This window comes from Ambystoma mexicanum, chromosome 1p (genome assembly GCF_040938575.1).
Source record: "Ambystoma mexicanum isolate Mex_15411 chromosome 1p, UKY_AmexF1_1, whole genome shotgun sequence".
NCBI classification, from domain to species: Eukaryota; Metazoa; Chordata; class Amphibia; order Caudata; family Ambystomatidae; genus Ambystoma; species Ambystoma mexicanum.
The window spans coordinates 620220074-620247190 of record NC_090921.1 but is presented as its reverse complement, the minus strand read 5'-3'; the positions used below and the strand labels follow the sequence as shown (position 1 = coordinate 620247190).

Sequence of the window (27117 nt, the reverse complement as noted above, 5' to 3'; positions counted from 1 at the left end):
AAGGCAGTTGAACTCTGCATCCAGATGATTGAAGAAGGCATACAAAATAAGAATTTTGAAAAATTGACAAAGTGCCAATTTATAGGCCCAACAACCAGACTACAGCTTTGGCCTACTCCTCGAAGTTTCTGCTAGTTTCCTTACCCAGGCAGGTCCAGATCCTGTGGGTCAGCAGTCCTCCAAGGTCTTGCTCCCTCAAGATTTAGAGTGTTTTAGCCTCTTGACAGCTGGCTTATAAAGGCCAAGACAAGACCCACATCTGTTGCCCTGTTTAATGTAATTCATTTAACCATTCGAAACAATAGCACTAACCATCTTGCTGGTTTGTTTGCATTTGAAATGAAGCCATTCGTGTCGTTATTAGTTGCTTTTGTATGAACTAGCATGTTTGAACAAAATGGGCCTTGGCCACTGATAAGGCTACAGTGCATTAGCCATAATATTTACAGCTCTCCGTATGTTCTACCTTAGTTAGTGTTTTATTTATATTAGCCAGTAATTGTGTCTTTTCTGCTTACATAAACATCAGATATGTTTTCAGCCCATGTTAAGCATGTTCTGCAGAATTCTCTTGTTTACCAAAACATGTGCATTTTTGAATTGTTGTGTTTTAGCTGCTATGTTTTTATAATAATGCAACCAAATTTCTAAGCGCTCATTATAATAAAGCAGAGAGAACACTTATTTTGGGTAAACATTTGCAAACGGGACAAGGTTAGAAGATGAACAACAAGATCTCTTGTCTTATGCTTTCTGCACCAAGCTTTTTTGGTTTCCAGTGAACACATTAACACCATCATGCATTCTGAAAAGTTCAATAATGTTCTGCAGTTTTCCAATTGTGCTTGAAAGGAGAAGGCTGTCAAAGGCAATAGTTGGAATGCACATTTGTGAAATGTATCCCTGTCAAAGTTAGCAGGAATGTTTCATTTGTGGCTGCAGGCCTAGGTGGCCTGGTTTAGGTTATGGAGCTATTCTGTGTTTGTTGCTTTATTTTTTTGTTGCATAAGCATACCAGGAGAAGTTTAGTTCCCACCTATAGACTTTTCCTTTATTTACTAGACGACATGGAGAAGGCCTCCAGTGTTTGTTATTATCCAGGAGGTTGAGCCAGTATTCATGTAGTATTGGGAATAGCAGACAATTATCCTAAACTAAAACCCTACATGAAAATGAAATTACTGGTGTGTTCTTGACTTCACTCTGCTTCGTAAGAGAGAACAGACAGATTTTTTAAGTGGCAATGGGAGCTGTTCTTGGCTGCTTTATGCAGGTGTCATGTGCCACACAACTCCACACTCAACTTCCACTGTGTATCCTGCAGAACCTGAGTCAGAAAAGTGAACTCGACAATCGCAGCTCATGAGTCACAGTTCTGTAGATGAATGGCTCAGGGGTTCACCATCTCCAGGTGCAACAAAACCTATGCCAAAATGGCTGATGCAAACTGACAGGGGTGATGTTTGGATGGGTAAATCAGTGGTTGGTACAGAACAGACATCCAGCCGCGAATTGCAAATGCCTTTTTAAACCAGCCTGTAGAAATTAACAAACTTGAAGGATTCAATGGTGATTGTCAGCAATGGAAGACAGAAAATCACAAGAAAAGCAAGCTGGTTTCTCAAGGTAACGCCCACTAACTGAGAAAATGAATTAAGAGAAGATTGATTGGAGGAGACAAAAGAAGAAGACAAAGCTGACAGCAGCAAATGGAATTTTGACGAGAGATCTCTGTTGAAAAATAAATAACTGAAGGTGTTGCATCCTAACAAGTCAATCCATGATGTCCTGTACGTGGGACTTCACTGGTGCATGTGATCGTATTGTGGCAGGTTGTATCATCACATTTGTGTAATAAAACATGTGTGCTAACGCAAGGCAGGGCTCAGATTGCCTCTTATACTGGATTGCCATGTTTCATTTTATGGCTCATCAACTGATGGTATAAGCACTGCATCACATCGCACAAATTGCCCCTCTGGCTTATTACCACTCTCGGTATGATTCCTTCAGCGGCACAATGGTGCCAGTGTACACACGTCTTTACCATGATGCAACTGTAAACAATTCTGGCATGATGAAAATGTGCTCCCAGAGTGATGTGCACACATTCATTAAGGGACACCATGGTTCAATGCGCAGCAAAGGATAGTGCAATGCAAAGCAGATTACTTTGTATTATGCCACAGTACTTACAAAATGCTAACTAAATCCACTTAAGTTTAAATATAGCTTGAAACTTGGGAAGGATTGAAACTTAGGCATCAGCACCTTTAAAGTAGTCTTCATCTGAGTAAGTGATATTAACCACTCCCAAGTATGCATGAGTGTTAGCCAAGTTCTTCTGCTTCTGCCACCAATACCATCACCATAAAAGTACATGAGCTCATCTCCTCCATTCATGCAATTTCAATTCTTTATTCATTATAGTTGGCAAAGTGCCTGGGAGGACAGGAACATAGGGGATTGATTCGTTAGATTGTTTTTCATTACAACATTATTCTGTAGAAGGATAATGTTCTGTATATTTTGTTAAGTCAGTTTGTAGTCGCAGAGACGATGTCTCTGCGAAAACTAAAGACTGGGGAAATATCCCTGACATTTGAATGATGAAACTAATTCTGGGACTCGTCGTAAAACCACAAACTAACAAAGCACTGATTCTGTTTTGTGCTTCCAAAACTGGCAGTATTTCAACAACTAAATGTTTTGATTAAACCCGAATTACCATTAATGATATGAAATGTGTGGTACTTGCAACCCTGCATCAGATCTAACTCAATGTGACCCACAAACAAAAGTTCATACTCATGACCAAAAAGATACTCTGCTGTAATTTTAAATAAAAAGAAATCCTATGATACTTCCTAGTCCAAGTTTCTAATCCTGCAGCTAAATATTTTCGGAACTAAAATGCCTTTGACATTGTGCATCTTCCCATGCAGCAGAAGTGGCAACCTTTGGCTTGCTTGATGTATTGGACTACGACTTACATTGCCCATTCGAGGTACAATAGACCCACTGTCCCAAGTTCTTCTTCTGATTCTCTGGATACAGGAACTTCGTTCACTATGGTGCTACGATGCTAGACTCTATATACTTTCTGAAAGCTTCATCAGTGAGCTCTATGGCGTTAAATGCAGGTCTGATATTGATCATGATCTTCATTCCTACCACCTTTTTGCCATTTCCTGCATTGTGCAATCGCTATCCAGATTACACAGAATCTGAACATCACCAACACTAACATTACTTCAAGAATGTTGAATATATTTGCAACCACTGTGGAAGCCACAAGAACAGGGAGGCAAATCCACTGTCATCTTCAATGTCTTCTGTCTCGTCTTCCATCTTGTTGTGCAGGTCTGTCAACAATGTTATGGCCTCTGTCAAGGTCCCAGTTTGTTCAACATGAGAAGGTATCAATTTGCAACATGATGGCCGGATTTTGGCTCAAACTCATCCTCCCATTGCTGTGATCATATCAAGAACAAATCAGTTCTGGAGAGTCATGAGTTGTATGGCCCTCAGGTCTTCCTTAAATCCCTTATGGTAGCATTGATTGTCAGCAGAAGCTCCCATGTGGTGATCTGTAGCCACTTGGTGTTTGCTACTGTTTGGATCACAGGCATGAATATAGTCGTCAATATTGTGGCAGTCTTACTGAACAACCGGTGTTCCTCAGGAATGCAGTCACATGCTGTTATTAATTTGGCTGTGAAGTAATTCAGATTTTCCACACATTCGTTACAGAAAGTCATAATTCTATTAAAGACACGGAGGCGAAGGATTATGCTTTCTCCACAACTTTACTGTTCAGCAGCAAAGGAAAACAGTACCAAATGAGCATGAATACAAATCTAATAAAACTACAATAACCATGTTTTTTGAGATTTCGTAGTCCATTTCAATTGGTCCTCGAACTGACCATGTGACAAGTCCATTAACCAATAAACACAGTCCTCAATACACAAAACTCCTGTCCTCTTTCCCTTCCTCCTCTTTCTTTGTTCTTGCGAGGATGAGTTCTGAACATCTTTGGCTTTTCTTCTCCTAGTTCATATTCCCGATTGTTTGATGTCCGTCGCCATCCCTATAGAAATATAAATTAAAGAGGTGACTATAGACCGAAAATAGGGTGGGTCAATCGTAAAACTCAAGTATATATTAAATAATTTGTATCCACATTGAGCATTAACAATATCTTCATAAATATTATTATATTAATATTATTATACATCCTGCATGTCTCCTTAAACATCAATATCAACAATACATGACATGTAAATATCTCATTCATACGATTGATCGAGTGGGATAATCCTTTGCCTCCGTGTCTTTAATAGAATTATGACTTTCTGTAACGAATGTGTGGAAAATCTGAATTCTATGTCAAGACTGGAGGCTCGGATTATGCTTGTTCAAGCTTACATACCACTAACGATGTTGCACTTTCCATGGGTTTAAAATAGAAAGTTCTGAAAGTCGATTCATTCGACCAATCCGCAGACCTCATAATGTCCTCTACTCTGGCCCCTATGTTATAAGCTTTAGTAGCCATCGCTCCTCTAGCTGAATGAGCGCCATATCTCTCAATATCGATGCCTGCTTGTACCATCACCCATCTATGCCATCTAGCTATGGTAGCCGGCCTAACCGCTTTAAATGGTTTACAAATTGCTATTAGTAATTGTGTTACCCCCTGGGGCCTTACTTCCCTCGTCATATCTTCGTATGCCGTTAAGCATCTGACTGGACATAATTTTGGTTGATTTGGAAAAAACTCATAGGAAATTGATCTCAACCCTGTCGTGGTCCTCTTTGTTATGAGGAATGTCACTCCGTTAGGTTATATACTTTTCCTATTAATCTCCAGGGCTCTAACGTCAGAGGATCTCTTACATGCTAAAAGACATAAGAGCATGGCTAACTGAAATTGCCTTACGTGTCAGATCCTGATTATTTGGCCATGATAAAAATAACCTGAAGACCTTGTCTACATCCCATAATTGACTATATTTCTCGGTAGGAGGTTTGATCATCTTTACCCCTCTTAGAAGTCTACAGATTAGTGGATGTTCCCCAATCGCTAAGCCTTCAACTCTAGGATGTCCTGCCGATATCGCCGACCTGGCTGCGTTAATGGTTCTATACGCCACATGAACTACATCCGTTCCATCGGGATGAATGTTCCTCTCCAAACACCAGCTACTCCATCTAACCCAAGCTGATCTATAAGCCTTGTGTGTCCCTGGGGCCCAGGATTCGTTAATGATGTTTTCAGCTACATCCGATAGTCCTGGCCTAACCCAAGATCCCCCTGAAATCGCCCACGCTAAGAGATTGAGTCCTTCTGACCCCACCAAAGGGTGACTGAGGCCTCTGGGGTCTCGAATGATTAATTCTATGTTGGGTAAAGCCACTGGGTTCTGATGAGTCAATTCCAGTAAACTGGGGAACCACACCTGACCTCTCCAATCCGGTGTAATTAGGGTTAGAGATGCTCTCTGACGTCTCACTTGCGCTAGCGTCCTCGTTATCATGGAGAAGGGAGGAAACGCATAGTTCTTCTGTTGGCCCCAGGACTGCAGAAATGCATCCGTCGCCTCTGCTTCTGGGTCTGGTCTCCAGCTGAAGAACCGGGGTAATTGCCTGTTCAGTCTCGATGCAAACAGATCGATCTGGCATGGACCCCAACGAGACATCAGTTCCTGAAACACCCCTTCGTCCAGTTTCCAATCGCTGGCGTCTCTGAGGTATCTGGAGTTCCAATCGGCCACTTCGTTTTGTAGATACTCTGCCCTCACTGAAACTCTTCTCTCCAGACAGAGTTCCCAGAATTCCTTCACTAGTTCTGCTAGTATTCTGGATCTTGTCCCTCCCAGTCTGTTGATATATCTGACTGCTGAGACATTGTCCATTTTTAACAGAACGCAACATTGAATCCTCTCCTGGGTCCAGCATTTTACTGCAAAGGACCCTGCCAGTAACTCTAGGCAGTTTATGTGGAGGCTCGTCTCCTGATCCGACCACCTGCCCCCTGTCGACAGGTTCCCGCATCGGGCTCCCCAGCCCCATCTGCTGGCGTCGGATTCTATGATCAGGTCCGGGGATGAACCAAATATTGCTCTCCCGTTCCATGCATCCATATGAATGAGCCACCATTCTAACTCCTCTCTCACCTCTTGTGAGATAGTCACATCGCCCCTCCTGAGGTGATGTATCTTCAACCTCTGGAGTGCCCTGTAGTGTAGAGGTCCTGGGAAGATTGCTTGTATTGATGCCGCCAGTCGGCCCACCAGTCTCGCAATGTCCCTCAATGAGAGTTCTCCCTTCGCTAGAGTGTGCCTCAGTTGTTTCTTGATATCGTTCACCTTGTGAAGGGGTAGACTGAGTGTTCCCTGGATTGAGTCCACTATGAAACCCAGGAATTCCATCGCTTGAGTAGGTACTACACTGGATTTCTCCCAATTTATCACAAAACCCAGACTCTCTAACAAGTCTATTGTTACCTGTACCTGCGCTATCAGGGTCTCCTTCTCCTGGCACATCAGACATATGTCGTCCAGATATATTATAAGTCTTATCCCCTGCGCTCTGAGATGTGATACAACTGGTTTCATCATCTTGGTGAAGCACCATGGTGCCGATGCCAGGCCAAAAGGCAGGCATCGGAACTCCCATGTTGATTCTCCCCAGATGAATCTCATAAATCTGCAGTGTTCTTCTGCTATGGGAATAGTCAGATATGCGGCTTTTAGGTCTATCCTGGCTAACCAATCTCCCTGAATCAGGGTATCCCTTAACAAATGTATCCCTTCCATTTTGAAGTGTCTGTACATCACGTAAACGTTTAAACCTCTCAGGTTTATGATGGGTCTTGTCTTGTGCTTCCCTCTTACTAGAAACATATTGTTTATGTAACCTCCAGTCTGACCTGATGCAGGTCGAATAGCTCCTTTGCTTTCCAGCCCTCTCAATTCTTTTTCCAGCAAGCTCTTGTCTTCCCTGTTCATCACTAACCTTTTTGGTGGTTTTACCTGATGTGGTGTATCTAGAAAATCTATATAAAAACATTGAGCTGTCTGTATTACCCAGGAATCCCCCGATATGTTCAACCAATTTTGTAAAAATTGAGCCGTCCTCCCCCCTACTTCTAGGGTATTTGTACGTGGGAATGTTATTCTCACCTGGGTTATTTTGCTGACGTTCCCCTCGCCAGATTCTGCCTCTTCCTCTGCCCCTTGATGGGAAGAAAGGTGTCTGTTTACGGTCCTCTTGTTCTCTCCATTGAGCTCTGTCCTGGTAGGATCAATTGTATTGGAACTGGCCAACCGAACTACCCTTTCCACTGCTGGCCCGTCCAAAAATCTGCCTCCCGAAAACCCTCTTAAGTGAGGCTTGTGCCTTATCCAAGGCAGCGTAGGAATTTACGAATTTGGTGAGCTCCTTGATAAAGGAGTCCCTGAATAGCTTTCCCTTCGCCAATGTGGCAGATTCAGAGGAGGCTAATTCGCTTAATTTAGGGTCGATCTTTACTAACAAAGATCTCCTCCTTTCCGTGGTTATAGCATGATTAGCATTCCCCAACATGCATATTGCCCTTTGGGCCCATCCGATAAGAATTGCCAGGTCTATCGGCTCCCCTTTTGTTTTCGCTTCTTCTCCCATATGGAGAATCTTTGTGAGGGGTCCAGTCATATCAAGCATCTTATCCTGACATGAGCACCAGGATCTGTCAAGACCCTTCCTCACATCCTTTGTAAACTTGCTCATAAAAGTTATCATCTTCTCATCTATATCAGGTGTATCTGCCGCACGTTCGGGGAGGAGTGGTCTGGGGCATTCCGCCCTCATCTCGCTTCTAGCCTCTTTGGCCAGAGGCGCCCTCAGGCGCTTTCTTAAGTATGTCGTAATTCTTTTGGCAGGTTCCCATTCTGACGATCTGGGATGTATTACTGCTCCCGGATCGAAATCCTCCTCATCAGCACCATCTTCCTCCTCCTTCCTTTTCTTTAACGCCTCATGGCTTTCATCCCCTGATGAGGATATTGATAACACTTCCTCATCTTCAGGGTATTCTTCCTCCCAATCTTTCTCATCCTTATCTGATGTATAAGAAGATGACTCGCGTCCCCTGCTAGGCACTGCCTTACCCTTTCTCTTCCTTTTACCACCTTTCTTCTTCGTTGGGGAGCCCCGGGGGGTGTGGGCTTTTCCGCCCTACGGGCTGATTTACTGCCCACTTTAGATTTCATACGTGCCTTAAGGCCTTCGACCTTCTCCAGACCCTGAGAGAATCGGAGCCAATCCTCCATCAGTGCTATTTACTGAGGATTATGTCCCAGTGAAGCCCCTAGGGCTTTCTGGAAAACATCAGACATGTCTGAATGGTTCCTCTTTTGGCTAACACTAGCCTTCCCCTCATCACTGGAGGAGCTCATGATTCTCAGGCCCTGGGGAGTATTTATGTTATGAATAATAGTATTCAAATATATACCAGGGTTCTCAGTACGAGATTGTAGGTAATTTGATAATATCTGATTATATCACGGATATAATACTGATATTAACACAGGTTTTACCTGGAACTGTGCCCGTATGAGGTGCGGTATCAGCTGACAGCCTGCAGGGGCGCTGTTGAGTTCTTCCACAGGATGCTACGTTCGTAGAATGCGTGCTGTGGCAACTTGTATTTTTAATATAAAGCTTTCGCTGGAGTAAATAATCTCTCGTGCGTATCACCAACAGATCGAAATCGCAATGAAAAGGAAGGAGAGAGCACCGGTACTACGCGGTCCCGTCGCGCTCTCCCTTCCGTTATACAGTGCCCTCTCTGACGGGTCGGAGGAGCTGCGGCCGCCGGTGCCCCAGCCTCGTCGCGGCCGCAACTCCCTGGAGCCGCCTGCACTTAGCGAATATGCTCCGCCAATCACATAAACAATGCGCGTGTCACTTGCGTGCTAAAATTAGTCAAAATCACATTCACACACACGTAATAGAAATAACAAAATTGTACTTAACTAGCTGCCGAGCAGCAAAGAAAGAGGAGGAAGGGAAAGAGGACAGGAGTTTTGTGTATTGAGGACTGTGTTTATTGGTTAATGGACTTGTCATATGGTCAGTTCGAGGACCAATTGAAATGGACTACGAAATCTCAAAAAACATGGTTATTGTAGTTTTATTAGATTTGTATTCATGTTCATTTGGTACTGTTTTTCTTTGCTGCTGAACAGTAAAGTTGTGGAGAAAGCATAATCCGAGCCTCAGTCTTGACATAGAATTCTCTCTTATTGTCCGACGAAGAAGTTCAAGTGATCTTCTTTTTCTCAAATGGGCATATACTTTTGGAAATGCACCAATGTTCAGGTCACTTTGAGGAATCACTAATGTTAGAACACTAATGAGCACCAAAGAACATACTCCGCCCCAATCCTTGGGCAACCTCATGTAAGCTCTAGATCCACAAGCGCAAACCTAATATCTGTCCATAAGGATGGCTGTCCCTTCTCCCATCCTAGGAATGTCAATACTGGTTTTGCATTCTTTGTTATTTCCCACGTGATTATTTCAGTGTCTTCGGAAGCACAGTGTTTCATTAACTATTGGGATTACAACGACTTGACATGATTCGTCTTCTACCCATGTCAGTAGTTTGAGTGTTTGGCCCATGACATTAAACACCCATCATTCACCTTCTGCACTTCTTGTACATAATCTGTTTTCAGCAGGTGACCTGCACAGGACATCATTCCTTCTTCCCATCCTTTCTTGGAATTCACTCGTCCATAGATCAATAATTGAGTTTATTCCCAACATCCCAGTGATCCGGCTATTTCTGTCACATCAGGGCAATTCATTCTCTTCATTTCTTCAATGATCACCTCATCCTGTTGTGCAGCACGATACACAAGCATCTTGCTCTTCCAGCCAGGCTCCTTTTCCATTTGTGGTGTTTTGATATAGTTATCCTGGTATGGAAATGACCTTTTCGATCTCCATCGCAAAGGTCGCCAAGCTTCCTTGGAATTGTCCTCAAGTTGTTCATGTTTCAAGATGACTGAGGCACTTTGCATTGGGCCCTGGAACCTCTCTGCCACTGAAAGTTTGTACTGTATTCATGGCATAGTGGATGAGAGAGCAGACGCAGCAACCCTCCTTAGATGCTTTCTCCCCCACCTATCATGTGTTGGTATCTCATGTTACGCCCCAGGTGAGCTGTGTTATCTAAATAAGTATTTATCCCTACACTATCTTCCTCTGCACCTCTTTGTGTCTCCCAAAATCTGTATAGAAGTCATAGAGTAGGTAAAAAGTAATGTTCACAGTAGGGTAAACCATAGGGACTTCTCCTTTAGCAAAAGTACTAAGATGATAGAGACTGTGAAAGATGAGGAGCAGAAAGACAATGAACAATCATGCATGCGTATATTATACATATGAATCTGGGCATCCATCTCTCATGTCACCCTGCTACTTGTTTAATTTGTTCATTCTCTATCCCCATGCCACTCTCCATTATTCATTTTAATACAATCATCAAGTTTCTTTATATTTACACCTGTAAAATGTGTTCAATTATAGCACTATGGGGTCTTCTTATCATTGGACCGTTTTAAGGATCCTGCAAGAAAGTGTGAATACTAACATCTCTTCTAACAAGGGTTTGACTAAAGTATAAACACAAAGACAGCAAGCACAAGCCGATGAACGTCACTATCAACAGGTACCATATGTTTGATCACTTAAAACAAATATTCCCCACTAGATGAATCTGGATACTGATCTCGTTTCCAATTTCTGATCAATAACTGACGTTTAGGCATAATTCTGATGCATTATTCTCTACTTCAATATATTTCTAAAAGTGAATTTAAAAATGTCTGGAATTCTCTGCAAGTCTTTTCACTCTCTACTAGAATATCTATAAGGAGGGTCTTATTGAATTCCATTCCAAATAAAGTACATATTAATCACTCGTTGTTTTATTGTCCTTATTCTTGGTCATCGATCAGGTCTGCACACGCTGAAATTCTCCTTGCCTTGCTTCTGGATCTTCACATCACACAAGTGCAGCCAAGCTCTTCTTCCTTGTACCTTGGCAGGAGAAGGGGACATTTCTTCGATAATAAAAGGGGCATGAAAACATGGCTAATGCCACTTCCTGGTAAAAAAATGTATTATCACGAGGTCCAGAACATATAACTTGGGTGATGGTAATAGTTTGCTTGGCTTGGTTGCCGAATTATCTTCTTCTGTGTTCTTAGACCAATCCCCCTGGTGCTTGACTTGATCTGAAATTAAAGACATACTAGAGTTCATACATGTCAAATAATCATGCATCTCCTCACCCTAAGTTTTAGCTATGCCCTGGGCATCACTTCTACTCCCAGACGGAGGTGTAAGGGGTGTTCTCATTCAATGCCCTGTAACTAGCTTGTGTGGTGTGAGGTGGTGGTCTGATCCTGGCTGATTCTGAAGGGCATATCATTCTAGGTGTAGGCAATACAGCCATCCCTTTTCAAAGTCAATTTGATCTTGGCAATCCTTTTCTTGAGGAGGCTGTTAAGTCTCTCACATATTCCGTTCTCTTGCGGATGATAGGCAGAAGAAAACTTGTGCTTTATGTTTAACAGAAGACCTATTTGCTCAAATAGCTCATTGACAAAATACGGCCCATTATCGGATTTTAGCACCTCACACACACCACACCTCAGGAACACTGTGCACACTAAAAACTTCACTGCGCAAGTGGCATCAGGGTGTGTACATGGACCTTCCTCGATCCACCTAGAGAAGGGACACACCACCACTAATAGATACATATTTGCCTTACATATCTGCAGCATATCGACATAGTCGATATGTAAATGCTGAAACTGACCATTCGGTCGAGGTATTACTACACTAATTGTTCTCAGTGTATGCCCAGCAGTAAACCTTTGACACACAATGTAGTTCACCATAAATAGTGCCACGTGTTCCAACAAATTAGGAATGAACCAGTCTTCTGCAGTACTGGCAGCTAGACTTTCTCTAGTTACAAGCGTGGGGTAATGCAGCTGTTCAAGTGCAACTTTTCATAAAGTTACTGGCATCACTGGCTTTCCAGCGCTATCCTGTCGCCATAATGCTTCCGTGGGGGATAAAGACCACCCCCTTCATTTTCATAATTCTTGCTCTTCCTGTGGCGCACTTCCTTGAATCTCTATTAATTGGGCTATCAACAACTTATGAAACCCCTCTTGCACTAGCATTGTTGTAACAACATTTTCTTTAATACCCTTAGTGTAAAAACTCAGAATTTCTGGGGAATATGCAACCCTTTTGGCTTCTTCATCTGCGGCTTCGTTCCCGCAAGAGATACAATCTTTTTGCTTAGTATGTGCATTTAACGACCGCTAGAGCCACTGGGAGTTGTAGTGCCTTAATGAGCCTATACAATGAGGATGCATGCTGCACTGGAGAGCCATCTGCGCAGAGGTAGCCCCTCCTTTTCCAACGCGACAATCCTGTGTGTACGGTTGATGTCACATAGGCAGAGTCACTGTAAACCGTTACTTCCTGCCCTTCATGTTTCTGAAGTGTGTCAATAAGCGCTACTAATTCTGCTGCTTGTGCTGAAAAATTAGACCACTTCTTCAAATTCTCCATTGAAACTGTATCTTATCACTGCGGCGCCTGAATCCCTTTCCCCACTAGTCTGATCAATTTTCATAGAACCATCAATAAAGAGAATCTCTCCTCCTGCTAAAGCATTCTCTTTCACACGGGATATATCATAAAATTCCACCTAATTAGCACAGTCGTGCACATGATCACCTTCCTTTACTGGCTCAGCTATAAATGTGGCAGGGTTTACTATTTTACAACTTTTGAGTTTAATCAAAGGGTTAGAAATCATTACCTCATAAACTGAAGTGCTTTGTGATGTCAATGTGCCCTTAGGTTTCTCTGGAATGGCAAATAGAGCATGCTCCACAAAGAGGGTCATAGAGCAGCCCATGACAATACTTGTAGGCTTCTCAATCGCAAATGCAGCAGCTGTCAAAGATTGTTCGCAAGGGAAGTGTCCTCTCCTAACTGGGTCTAAAATCCCACTGTAATATGCAAAAAGTGTGTACCCCAATGTGGTTCTCAGTGTAAGCACTACTGTCATGACTGTCCCATTTGTGTGCGGGAACAAATAGAATTCCTCAGCATAATGGGGAATTCCTAAAACAGGGGCTGTACAAATTACTTTTTTTCAACTCTTCAAATCCTTATTCCATTTATTCAGTCCATTCTAGATTTGTTTTACCAACTTACGCTTTCTTTAATGCTTGCTGAAGTGGCCTCATATATGTGCATATATGTGCTATAATGAAACACCCAGGCTCTAACATAGTTGCATAAACCTAAAATGTCTTTCCTTCATGCGAAATCAACTGACCCATATATATAATGCCTCTTTTTGGCAGTATTGTAGCTTCCCCTTCTCTACTTTATATCCCCTTGTCTGCTAGGATAGTGATCAACTGAACAGAATCCTGTCTGCATTCATCATCTGTGGTGCTGCAAATCAAGATGTCATTTATGTATTTTATCACCGCACTTTTGAGATCAATATTACCTAGATCTATCTGTAGGCTGTAGGACTCACAGTACCCTTGAGGCAGCCTAGTCTGATTCAGTCTTTTTTGGTGAAACGTAAATGAAGTTCAGTCTTGTGAATCCTTGTGCAACGGGATTGAGAAAAATGCATTTTTCAAATAGATCACCGTAAAATATCAGACTTCCACCGGGATACTGCATAATATTGTCCCCAGAGTAGGAACTAAAGCAAACTCTGCATCTACATTCTAGTTAAGAGGTCTCATACCCTGGATAAATCTCCACAACCCCCCTTTAGATTTCTTAATCGGATACACTGCGGTATTAAATGATGATTCTGATTCATCTGCGCTGAAATAGTTTGAAATATACCCTCATCAGCTCCTCGAGGCATGGGGTACTGTTTTGCTCGAGGTAAAATCGTGCCTGGCATAAGCTTTATTTTAACCTCTCCTATCTCCTTCAATAAACCTACGTCATAAGGGCCTGTGATGCATAAGGCACTTGGCACCTTTTCAAGATCCTCCTGAAAAAATACTGGTCTTTGCTGCATTATCGCCATTCACTGTGGGACTTCCTTTTTCTCTATCCTTATCCAGTATGTCATGAAGAGCACCACTTCATCATCGCTTCGGTCTTCCCCGAACATATCATCATCAGTTATGTCAGTCAATCTGTACCCTTCCTCAAGAGCTATCAGTGTTCTCCATTGTCTACCCTCATCGTCTATTCCTTCGAGCATTGCCATTTCTCATCGTACTATGGCTGCTTCCCACTCTATAGGAATAGTCTGTCCACCTTCCTCATCCATAGGTATTTGTGGTCTAAACAGAAACTCATCAGGTATTCTCACAATCTTTCCCACCAGGCCAGGTATCCATGTCAGTAAGATGCTCACACCATATAGAAAAATCGCTGGATCTACCGGAATGCCTCGCAGAGTAACTTGTCCTGTAAACGCCAGTATGAACTCTCCCATGTTTAAATACTGTATTCCTGGAATTGAGCACACTATTCCTTGATCAGTAAATGAAGTAAATTAAGTCATGTTAAGTTTTGTCATTAAATCTCTTCCCAAAATATTAACCAGTTTCTGTTGTGAATATAACAAGGGAACAGACATGTCACATTCTCCTATGGAGACTGGTTATTTTGGTGATGTATCAGTAAAAGGAACTCGACTTGCAGCTCCAGAGAACCCTTGAGCATTCAGGGCAATGGCAGACATTGGATATTTTCCCTTTCGTATACACGAACGAGTTGCTCCAGTGTCTACAAGAAAAGAAAAGGATTTGCCTCCTATTATTACATCAACCCTTGGTTCCTCTTGGGGGTCTGGTGTCACAGATAGTACGGAACACAACAAGTCAGCCTGTGAGCTGTCCTATTGTGGATATGGGCTCATCTCTCTCCCTGTGAAAGGATTTCCTTCTACCACAGTGACACCTCCTATTCTGGGTGTCAATACTTGTCCTGTGTTGTGCATGTTGCGGTTCCTGCATGGGGGCTGTTTGCGACTGCCCTTATGGCAGATTCATTTGTACCTGTCCCTGCTGGGGTATCTGTTGTACTTGTGGCACTTTTGTCTGATAAGATATGTGATCTGGGCAAAGCTATCTCTGATCTCTGTGCTATATGGTGGAGGGTAAACTGCCCCCCCTCTAGAGAACTGTCCATTATGTACATTCTCTTGGCTCCCACATATGCGCGCAATATGTCCTGTCATTCCACAATTCCAACATATTGAAGAAACTCTCCTATTAGTCCCTCCTCGTTTATATTCCCCCTGAGCATTTTGATTCTCATTCTGTGTACCTTGAAACCCACCTTGATTATTTTGAAATCTGCCTCCTCTTCCTCTATACCCCATACCTCTGCCTTGTGGTGTAAACCCATATCCTCCTTGGGCCATTGGGAGCAGATTATTCGCCTGCAATGCGCCCATTGCTTCCTGTATTCCTAATCCTTCTCTGCTTGTCAGTACCACCCCTTCTATGGCAAATTTTGAAAATAAATTTGGAACTACTTTGAATCCTCTATTTTTCTATTGTAATCTTTCTTTTTGTAATAACTGACAATGGTGTACTATCATCAGCTACATCTCAGCCCAGGGCTTTGCTTCCATCCCTACTTTTTTTTTCATCTGCCTCTCTACTGGCTCAGGCAACCCCGACATAACATGTGGTAAAATAATACCACTGTCTTCTCCCACAGCTCGCAAGTTTCAAGTTGCCATTTCTCCTGAATATCATGAATATAAGCAATAGGGTTGTCATCTTCCTTCATCTTACGTGTCATAATTGCACCCATATCTGATGTGTCAGGGTACTGTGCCCTTAGTTCCCTACAAACATCTGCTCTACAACTATTAAACAGCGCCCCATCATGTGCTGTGTTTTGTGCAGTCACACTTGAATATCCTGCTCTCCTCCATATATCATCAGCCCTCTCTCCAAGAATGGATGCCAGGAGACCTTTTATGTCCCCTATAGCCAATGTATTCTGCCTGTCATGTTCTCTAATTCATATATCAATTTCCCAGTGCCAGAAGTTAAACTAGGGACCTTTCATTTTAAGTTATCCTTGTCCATCTGTGGCCATGGAATATGCTGCAATCTTGCTCCTCCTTTTTCTAACAATAATCCCTGTCTGTCTCTTTGTGGTTAATGACCTTAACCTGCTTACATATGGTGACGGCTCTCCCTTCTTACTGTGTGATCGTCCTCGGGGATGCTCAGGATATGCTATGGGATCTGGTGTTCTATCTTTAGGTTGTTCCAAATCTGACCATCTCACTTCCTTATCCATTTGCAGACTTTCTTCAGGGGTGCACGCACTCCCTCCTTCTGCCCCAAGACCAGACTTTCTTTCCTCATCTAACATATCTAGTCCCCAACTAGTGTGACTGTCATCCCCTTCACACTTATCCAAGTTCAGTCGGCTCAAAGACACTAATAATAATAATAATAATTAAGAATTTATATAGCGCTACAAACCCTCAGGTATCTGAGAGCTGCTTGTTATTACCCACGGTGTGTGGTGCTCATTTATCGACCTTGGAAGGATGAAAGGCTGAATTTGGCCTTCCCGGGATTCGAACCTGCGTCAGCAGGCTCTGCACAGATGTGAAAGCGAGCGCTCTACTCACTGTGCTATCGGTCCGGCTTATGCGCAACGTTCATCACTGAGCAGGTAACCTCCTCACTTCATGATTGAGGTACTGGGGATCCATCACCGTTCCCTCGAGTTCCATACTCGATACTTCACCTTAACTGTCGATAGACCTTATCAATCCGTTCTCCAATGCTTTCCACATCGAATCTTTCTTCTTCTAACGCTACTATAGATACTGCTGGCGTTACTTCCTTTATCCGAAGAATCTCTTCCACTCTGTTCCATCGTATTTCTGGGCTCAGTCTCATTTGTTCTTTATGAATGAGACTGGCGAAGAGACCTAGCTGTCTCCTTTTCCGTTCTATTTATTCATCTACTTCGCTTTGTTTTTTCACATCCCTTCGTATCTGTAATCTTTTGTCTCATAATCTTTGTACTTCTTCCACCTCTTTCTTTCCTTTCTATCCCTTTCTTCTATCTGTCTGTCTATTGTCATACTTTCTTTGTTCTTCTGTCCGTTCTTCTATTTTCTCTTGCTCCTCCTGATATATCTGCTCTCGTAGCTCCCTGCTATTCCTGTTATGCTCATCTTCTTTCAATCTCCTCTCTTTCTTGTTTGTCCTTATCGTCTCTTTGCCTAACTTCCTCGATACTTTTCCCATCTATCTTAAGTAATATCTATCCTCCCATCCATTCGTTTGGTAAGAGCGCTATCTCGTCAGCCTTACCTTTGTTCCTTTCCATCTTTTAATCTCCGTGTCTATTTCTGTCAACAAATGTAACCTCTCACTCTTTTCTTCCTTGTCTTTTATGATCTTATAAATCGCTTCCTTTCTCCTATTCTGCTCGGAACTATCATCACTACTATAAGCAGGGGTTCAAATATCGGATTACTACAGCCCAATACTCCCTGAATACCTTTAAAGGATACACCCCTATTTCTTCTGTAGCAACACTCTTTGCTTCAGGTGAGGTAAGGGAGCTGAGTACTTGCTGCCTTCCTCCTTATGCTGATTAAGCATCCACTCCTCAGGTGATGGGTCTTCCCTTTCCTCTTGATACATCTCCAGAGCTCTAAAATCACAAATCTTTCCTCTAATTTCTTCCCTGTGTACGCAGCATGCAAGTATGTGATCAGATATTGCAATACCGCTTTTGACAATGATCCCCCTCATGGTCACAGCATGAACATTTTATCTGCTGTGCCTTTTACCCATTCTGCACTATACTGTTTGAACTTGGGCATATGCTTTGGCAGTGTCTTGCATAGGTGCATAAGAGGAGTCTCCCCCATCATGACAAGTGTAGCTTGACTATCAATACTTACCAGATTGTTAGATAAACATTACACTGTGGCTTAAATCACCACTTTTCAATGTTTTTAAAACAACAAATATGAGCAAGCACCATCAATCGCTTCTCAAGCCGCCAATTTCAATAGTCTGTCTATGCTCTTGATTGGCGCCAATCGCTTTGCTAGTCTCAATCACTGTTGCTTTTCAACCTTTTCAATTGTTCACAATCTCTATCACTCTTTGATATTTTTACTCAACAAACAACATTCAGACTAGTCAAAGATTGCACATTATAAACGCTGTGATCACCTTTTCCCTCGCCTTTACTTTATACCCTATACAGGGTTTGAGACATCACATTATATAATCCTGATTATGCGTTTTATGTTTCACTCTGGCTCCGCTGGGATTTGAGATGTATCCTTCTAATTCCCTTGAGTCAGGGCTTCTAGGAGCTACCTCTTGTCTTCACAATATTTCCAGTTACTCAGAAATTATCACAATCCCGTCCCCTTATTTGCCATTCCCCTTAGCCTACTCACCATTCGTTAATTGACTCGAAGCCTTCGGTATCGACTTCTCCTCCAATTCGACCACTTCGCCTTCCATCCGCAGAGCACCTGTGAAAACAGGGCAGGGATTTCATCAAAGAAGGACTTGCCCACTGTCTCGGTTCTTCTTGCAAGTTTATTTCTATCAGCTGCTCTCCACAGGAAACTCTGCGATCTTCCACCTAATGGTGGAGGATGCCCGATCGTCCGAAACTCGGGAGACAAACTAGTTTGGATCTTTATGAACCATCCACACCACTAACACATGACCTTATAGCCCTTTAGGATCGTGCATGCAATGGATGGGTTTACAGAATAACTCTTAGTCCAAATAACCGAACCAACTCAGGAAAATGGCAAAGTACTGTTTTATTAGCAATTATCTAAAACAGGGAGTTGCAACGAACATCAAAGGACTTACGCTCGATTTCTCTCAACGACTTTATCACACAACATAGTCTTTATACTAAAATAAGTCAGAAGTGATGTCATTCTATATGGCAAATAATAAAAAACCTACTGGGGATTGGAAAAGGCGTAAGAGGAACATCTAAGTACACATTATATAGGAACTAGGATTGCGATTGGCTGCCCACTGTCAAGTAGGAAATGCATGCCTACCTCTAAAGCATGTCATCTTCAAAACCATTGAATATGTGGTTTCTTATTGGTCTTTAAACTATAAGGTCCTTCATTATATGGACCACTACAATTGGTTAGCACGCTTGTGCCATGTCTGGAACATTTGGTTAATTTAGCAGCACGTAAGCCCAGACCCAGGTGCAAGGAGATGGGCCTTACTCTACCTCCCACCCAAAAAGCCCAGCATCTCTCATCGCCCAAGCCTTCTCCCATGAAGATTGTCTTTGAACTTGGCCTTGCAAAATATTCTTGTCTCTGGGAATACGTGGGAGTGTGGGCATTCACTATTGTGTTCTGGGATTCCATGTTCAACTCTATTTTCATCCTTGGCTCACGTGATATGAGACCACGATTTGGTCCATTTTGCAGGTCTTAAATGCTCTAAATGAATAAAACTTGGCACTCTTGGTGTGCTTTCTCTCCACCTTAACATGCGATTATTCATCCTTCACACGTTCACTCCTTTCCAGAATAGATAGCCAACCTTGCCTGCTTCTGTCTTCACTCCTGGCCAGACAACCTCACCATGCAGCTCCACGATTTCAGCATATTCTTGCTGCGACACAATGCTCCCTTTCTTCTTCATGGGTCCTGGCTTTCTAAAATTCATGATACTGATGTCCAGCTCCTATACAATGGTGGCTCTGCCTACATTCTATTCACTACATATAGCCAGCTTCTATGATGACTTAGTCTACCTTGCGTTTCAGCGCCTGTACAATTATCGTACGGTTGATTCTCTTCAGTACTTCATGCATGTGTAATCTTCTTTTTCATATTAAAAAGTTCACTTAACTCTTTACTTCGTCATTAGTTTCTATAGGATCCATACATCCTCTTTAACCATTATCCTGAGACGTTCTTCATACTCACTTATGATGTTGCAGACTTCTTTCTTTGCTCTTTTTCATATTCCTTCAGGGAGTACCTCCCTCAGATTATCGTCCCTTCCGGGATACATTCGATAGGATTGTCTCAACGGGTACCTCCTTTCGAATATATGCTGCGATATTGGCACAACTGCTGATGACATACACGGCACTATCTCAGGTTTCCAACATATAGGAGGTAGAGGGGTGAGATTTCCTGCAGAGGCATGCAGCTGCTCCTCTACAATGGTGAGGGATCATGTGAACTGTAGTCCACAACATCTGTTCTAAATGTGTGTGAATGATAAGCGGATAGCAGTCATGCCTGCATTCCACCAGCTGATCTTCATCATGTCCCTGCCAACCTGCTCCAGGTTCAAGACTGTATGATCAACAGTCGCCTCTGCCTCAGTACCATGAAGACTAAGGTCATCTACTTGTGAACTCCAATTGCATCGTCCCTCCCTTACTCCTGGCCACCTTCCTAATGGGCCTCTGCAGCCCTCTCCTCAGCAAGGTACTTGGAAGTAATCTTTCATGGTCCTCTCTCTCTTTTTCACTGTCAATGCAAGAAGTCACCAAGAAATCTCACTTTCACGTGCATGCGCTGTCACCAGACTGACAGAAACATAGATTGAGTGAACGTTTATAAAGGGTAGTTGTGTCAATGGGCCAAAACTAAATAAACACCTGCCAACCACTTCCCACTTGCCTATTATATTTCCCTAAAGCACTAATGAGGAAAATTGATGGAATGGCCGCACCATGAACCATGAATCAGAATGGCTTCTTCATACGTTTAGCAACAAATCTGAGCTTTATAACCCTACGTGCTGTGATCCCTTCGGGGGAGCTGTTGTCACTCCTCAGTAATTAAAATAGAACTCAAAAACAGGATGTCTTCATGTCTTCATCTGGGGGTTCAAACAACAAAGATCCTGCGGGTTGCAGGGGGGTCATGATTCTCAGTTTGGGGATCCCTAAATGACACATCTTTCATTCCTCTTTCACCCAGTCTGTGGGATTTCAGCGTCAACACACTTCATTCTTGGCTTTTCATTCTGTGGTTTCTGGTTTTCTACTTCTCGTCCTCGACTCCAGTCAGAGCGCTCGCCTAAGGATTGCGGCCCTTTGTGGGCACACCTCTTTCACAGGGTCAGATAATGATAGAAATAACCCCAAAGTGGCCACCAAAGGGCATTCGACTTTTGTCTGTTTGCATTCCTGACACAGAGATTCTTGCTAGTTCCCCATGTTGGATTCTTAGCTCTATTTCCACACCTCACATTTTTGTCTATTTCCTTAGCAGTTTCACAACAGTCTCATGCCTAAGGAGACCTCCCTTACACCTCCTTCACCTCCCCTGTACCTCCTTGATGCTCTGCCATATGCGTGTGCCTTCACCACTCCTAAATTACCTCCTCTAAAGCTTATAGTGCACCTGGTCCTACTCAACTCCTTCATCTTCCTTTTCGTTATTCCTCCTGACTTATTGCTTCTTTCCAATTTCCTCTTCCCCAACCATCTCCTTTGTAATCCTTTCCTCCTTACACTCGTGTCTTCTTCAACAACCTCCTTCATAATCTCCAACTCCTTTCTTCTGATGAATCAGCTAGCCACCACTTAACTGCTTTCCGCCTCTCCTCTCAGGGTGTCTTTTTCAACCTCCTCCATAATATACTCCTTCTCCTCTCTTGACTTCACCTCCTTTACGCCTACTTCTTTTCTCCTCTCCTTGAGCTCTCCTTCCAGTCGCTCACTCTTTACGATCTTCCTCCTTTTAATACCTCTTTTCTCTCAGACCTCCACCCCAATACTCCCTCCTACTACCACTCAATATCATTTTGCTTTCACATCCAAAATTCTCCAACATTGCTTCTCCACCCACACCATTACAAGACAGCTAACATCTTATATTGCGGGCTAAGCCTTGCCCCATGGTACTGCCCTCACTTCAACACATTCAGGTGTTTTAGTATTTCAGGCTTGAAACTGAAATGGATACACTGTACACATGTGCCTCTTTTCTGCAGCCTCTGTATGTCCACAGCTCACTACATACAAAACTGTGTTGGCCTTGATGAAGGCTGGCCACCATCTTGAAATTCCTTTCAGAAATGCAATCAGCACCTCGAATGCAGGGGAACTCTACAAACACATATGATATTGCACAACCACGCATAAGAATCAGAAAATGGAAGATTTCTTGATGAAAGGTTGCTCACACATGTTCTTCATCTGTGAGATCCAGTATTTTTGCAGAAACCATGCATTTCCAAGAATCTAGTTCTTTCCAGGTAGAAATTTGCAACACCAACTTCCCCAACAGGCCTAATCTTACGAGTTATGACCATTGTTCCAGGACTCCCCATGGGATATGGGGAATCCTTCTGTTCTTATGTGGGATGCCTCTTGGGTACAATTTCGCTGCAAGGTTGCTAATGTTCTACTCACACTGGAAGCATCTTCCTCCCTGTGATGAGACGCTACCCAAACACTGGTAGGGATAGGCCATAGGATGCTACCCACAGTGTGTCTGAACATAGCTCCAAGTAGCAAGTGGTGGTGCGCGGCCTCCGTGGATCCTCCATCCTTTTCAACACAATTCGTGCAGCTGACTGTCACTGTTCGTAAACACATTCTACCACTGATGCAAAGAATACTGATGACATTTGCCCTGGAAATCTTACTCCTTCACTATCGGAAAAGTATCTTTTTTGAGCCTCCCTAAAAACCGTACTCATCAACTCCAAACTATCCAGAGCATCGTAGCCAGGTTCATCCTTGGCCTGAAACCATGGGACCATATCCGTCCTGCTCTGCTCTCCCCTCACTGGCTTCCTGTCAGCTTCAGAACTCTTTGCCTAATCCACAGGGCCTACTGGAATTAAGCAGCTAAGAGATCCCTTTTCATTTTTGTCTGATTTGTTAACTTTCTCCTATTTCGACACCTCACCCTATTAAGCATTTATTCCATGATCTGCGAAATACCCCTGTTGAATATGATCTTTGCATAGTCAACATTTTGATTGTGTTGGGACACACAACTCCTGCCTTGATGGTGGTCAGATAAAAGTATGCCCTGCAAGAGGCAATGTTTGTTCTTTTAATGCTGAGGCCAATATGTGTTGACTTTATGACTACAAATAACAAAACGTTACTTAAAACAAATATGCTCCAGCAGAACAGAAGTTCAAACTGACGTTTCCCCTTCCAAGCATATTACTTTGTTGACCTATGAAGTCAGTACATCTAGCACCCCATGGTTGTGTCTTGAGCTTTGCTCATACCTCTGGGAATGTTTAGGATTTATTTTGTCAGTGTTTCGAGCTGGTCCAGCAGACTGTTCAATGTGAACCATGGCATCCAGTGCACTGGCTTTACTGGGGCAATTGTGGCTACTATGCTGCCAGTTTTGCAGGTGTATAGCGCTCGGAATGTATGGTTATCCTTATTGCTTTTCTCTGCTTCTGCACACATGCCTGGCCTGTCTCCATGCTTCCATCTGACACCTTTTTGTTGCTCTCTGTTGCAGGCTCTCATTCCCTCGCTCTACTGGTATTATATCATTGAGCTGGGCTTCTACAGCTCACTGCTCATCACCGTCGTCTTTGATGTGAAGAGAAAGGTAAGTGCTATTTACTGGTTTGCACCCACATTCTTGTTTTGGTCCCACAATTGATTTTTTTTAACTTTGGTTTTTTATGATGTGCCTATACACAATGTGTTTCAAGATGCAACAAGACAAAGGGGGCGGGGGCAGGGATGACAAAACAGGAGCGGTTTCTTCTAGGCCTTATGACATTTGGATTGTGCAAGTGCATTAATAGAAGTACAGGGGAGAGGAAAGGGTGGGGAGAATGACGGTGGGTTTAGCGTGGGTCTGTGACGTGTTTTGTTTGCCTCATTTTCTTGGTTGGTTGGTTGGTTGGTTACTCTGCTTTGTTGGCTCTATTCTTTTTTTTTTATTAATGCATTTGGCATGTTTGCCAGAACACGTAATTGTCATGCAAATTTCACCAATCCACTTTTAATATTGCATAAAATGACAACCAATTAAAAATAGGAAAACAATATACGCGAAGTATTGGCACACCTCTTGTTATGGCATCACGTCCACCTGGTAAAAGACCTGTCTCTTAAATCCCTGTGTTCAGTAAGAATGGCATATATGAACTGTACACCGATTAGATGGTGATCATTTCAGATGACTCAAGTTAACTATATCCATGCCTCGGCCTCACGCAGATTATTGCTTATTTCTAAGGATGCTTCTGCATAATGTTTACCCTCGAAAGGGAATAAAATGTGCACTGTTGCTTCTATTTTTTCTTTCCCCCACATGCACATTTGATTGTACAGTTCGAGGGATGCCAGTGTCGTGATAGTGCATATATCCATATGTTTATGCACTTGCCCTGTGAGCAATGTTGCTTGATGTGCCTTGTCCTTGCACATACCCAAGCTTAACACCTTTCCCAGATAACTTGTGATTCAAACCCTTCTATGAATTGCATGCGTCAAGACCTCCCCTAGGGGGATTCCCTTCCCATTAGGCCAAGGAGGTGAGGCCACTACCCGATAGAACTACCCCTGGGGGTGGTTCTCAGTGGGTGGATCTCATGGGGTAGGAAACCCCCTATCGGACAGGTGACAACCTGGGGAGAACATGGTATTCCCAACACATACACAACTCCTTCCCAACCTTCTTCTTTACCTTCCTCTAATCAGATAACCTCTCCTATATATGTTTGTAAGATCAGTGAAAACCCCATGACTGTGATGAGGAAGAGTAGGGTTGACTCCAGTGAATACCCATTGCAATATACTGAGATGAGCAGGCGGCGTGGAACCAGCATGAATCATCATCAGAATTGGATTGAACGTTCTAGCTTTCGGATGCCCAGTAGCTTAAAGATGTTAGAAGGACTGACACAGATGTCAGACCCTCCCTGAAAAGCACCACAAGGGAAACACACGTCCATAGAAGCCGAGACTTCTGACCGGGATGTCCTGGAAGAAGAAACAGTGTCTCTAAGAGGCCAGCCGTAGAGAGGGAGACCGAGAACAAAAGAAGATGGCTGTGGCTTGAGAATACTCTGAACGCCGTGCTAGGCTCCCGAACAGGGCTGCGGAGCTGCAGAGGTCCACCATGCAGAAGCAGACCAAGAACATAAAAGGGAGAAGAAAGCCATGGCGTGAGAACACAGCAAACAATGCGGTCGAGATGTGAGTCTGGGAGCCCGCATACAAGCATAAGAAAGATCGGACAAAGAGAAGCCACTGTGAGAGGGCCTGGGACCTTGAGTGCGAGCATAGGAAAATGTGGACAAAGTACTATACCCGGCAGGAGAGTGAAACGGGTATAGTAAGCAAGATACACAGTGAAAGATACTGGGTTGGGGACGCCGAAGTAAGAGGAGAGTGCCTCCATTGTGCATTGGCTTTGGGACATTACCTGGCAGGGGAGTATACCAGATCCGCCCACCTGAGCCACTGAAGAGGCTCACAGGAAGCAAACAGCCTGAGAAAGGCGAGGGGAAGGGAGATATTCCCCTTGGTATTGTGAACATTGGGAGAAGCCTGAGAAAGGACAAGGGAATGGAGTAATTCCCTTGACATAGTGAAAAGCTTGAGAAAGGCCTGGGGAAAGGAGTCATTCCCCCTGGCATTGTGAACATTGTGAGAAGCCTGAGAAAGGCCTGGGGAAAGGAGTCATTCCCCCTGGCATTGTGAACATGTGAGAAGCCTGAGAAAGGCCAAGGGAATGGAGTCATTCTCTTGGCATTGTGGAAGAGTCTGAAAAGGGCTTGGTAAAGAGAGTCATTTCATCCATGATCCATGAAGTGTGACAAAATCCTGAGAGACCGGGGGAAGAAAGTTACACCCCTTTGGTGTTGTGTACTGTGAAACCAAGGGAGGTCAGGCGAAAGAAGTCATGCTCCCTTGTGTTGTGAACCGTGAAACCAAGTAGAAGAAAGCCTGGATAGGGAAGTCATTCCTCTGGCACAGCAAAAGTATTGAGAAAATATACCTGGAGAAGGGAGACATAACACCGGAACCCAGTAGTGAGGACACTATAGGCAATAAGGAATGATGTTTGAGTTTGAACTGAGAACTTTACAACACCTCAAGCTGGACTGGAGTGTTATATCCTGGAAAGGAATTGAGAGCTGGAGAAGGGAGTCATTCTCACAGGCGCAGTTCCCACCTGCCAACTGGAACTATAACCCACGTCCAGAAGAAGGGAGTCATTCTCACAGGCGCAGTTCCTACCTGCCAACTGGAACTATAACCCAGCGTCCACAAGAAGGGAGTCCTTTCTCTGGACCAAGAAGGCCCAGTAGCGCTCTAGTTTACTTAACAGTGCAAGGGGTAGAAGTGGGCATTTTGACTCACGACAGTGGACTCTTTTTCATTTACTTGGATATTCCGACAGATTCCTTAGTTCCGTATCTGAGGCAGGGAAACCGCTCTTAGAGTTAGGGAGAGATAGGTTTTATCTTTACTTTATTGAAAATAAGTCTATGCCAACAAACACACCCCTTGTGTGTTATTGTCCTCCTTCTACACCCTTACATAACCTAACCCGTTCACCTACTTCACTTTGGCACATTGCTGTTCACTCTCCTCCACATGGTACATGGCCATTACTTCAACCTCCTGCACCCAGGTTGCTCATGGGAGAACATTTCTCCCTAGTTGGATGCACGAGCAGTGTGCAAAAGCTCTACACGGCAAAGTCAACAATTCTGCCCTCCGGTCAGGCCTCTTCTGCATGCTACCCCTTAATTCCAAGTTTCTGCAACCTGCTATGATCTCGTATGAGAATGACATTCTGCAGCTGTCTTTTCCTAACTGTTTTGAGCATTCATGTTTTTTTTCTGCTCCATGCCTACCTCTCACTGGAACCTACCTCTGCTAGCGGATTGCGCCACAGAATCTCAAGGAGTATGTCTGTGGCAGGAGCCTGGTCTCTTTCAGACTCCTTTAGGGCCTGCTTCTGTTGCTTGCACCCTTGCTTTGCGACTGGTTCCATTTCTTGAGAGCAAT

At 43.4% G+C, this 27117-nt stretch overlaps 1 protein-coding gene across 1 annotated transcript in view; it reads left to right on the top strand.

Moving 5' to 3' along the window:
• The window catches only part of LOC138577213 (ceramide synthase 2-like), a 929909-nt gene that overhangs the window by 713034 nt on the left and 189758 nt on the right, over positions 1 to 27117 (top strand). The window contains exon 7 of the mRNA XM_069649612.1: positions 23600 to 23692. Coding sequence (XP_069505713.1) covers positions 23600 to 23692 — 93 coding nt within the window. The remainder of the gene's footprint in view (positions 1 to 23599; positions 23693 to 27117) is intronic.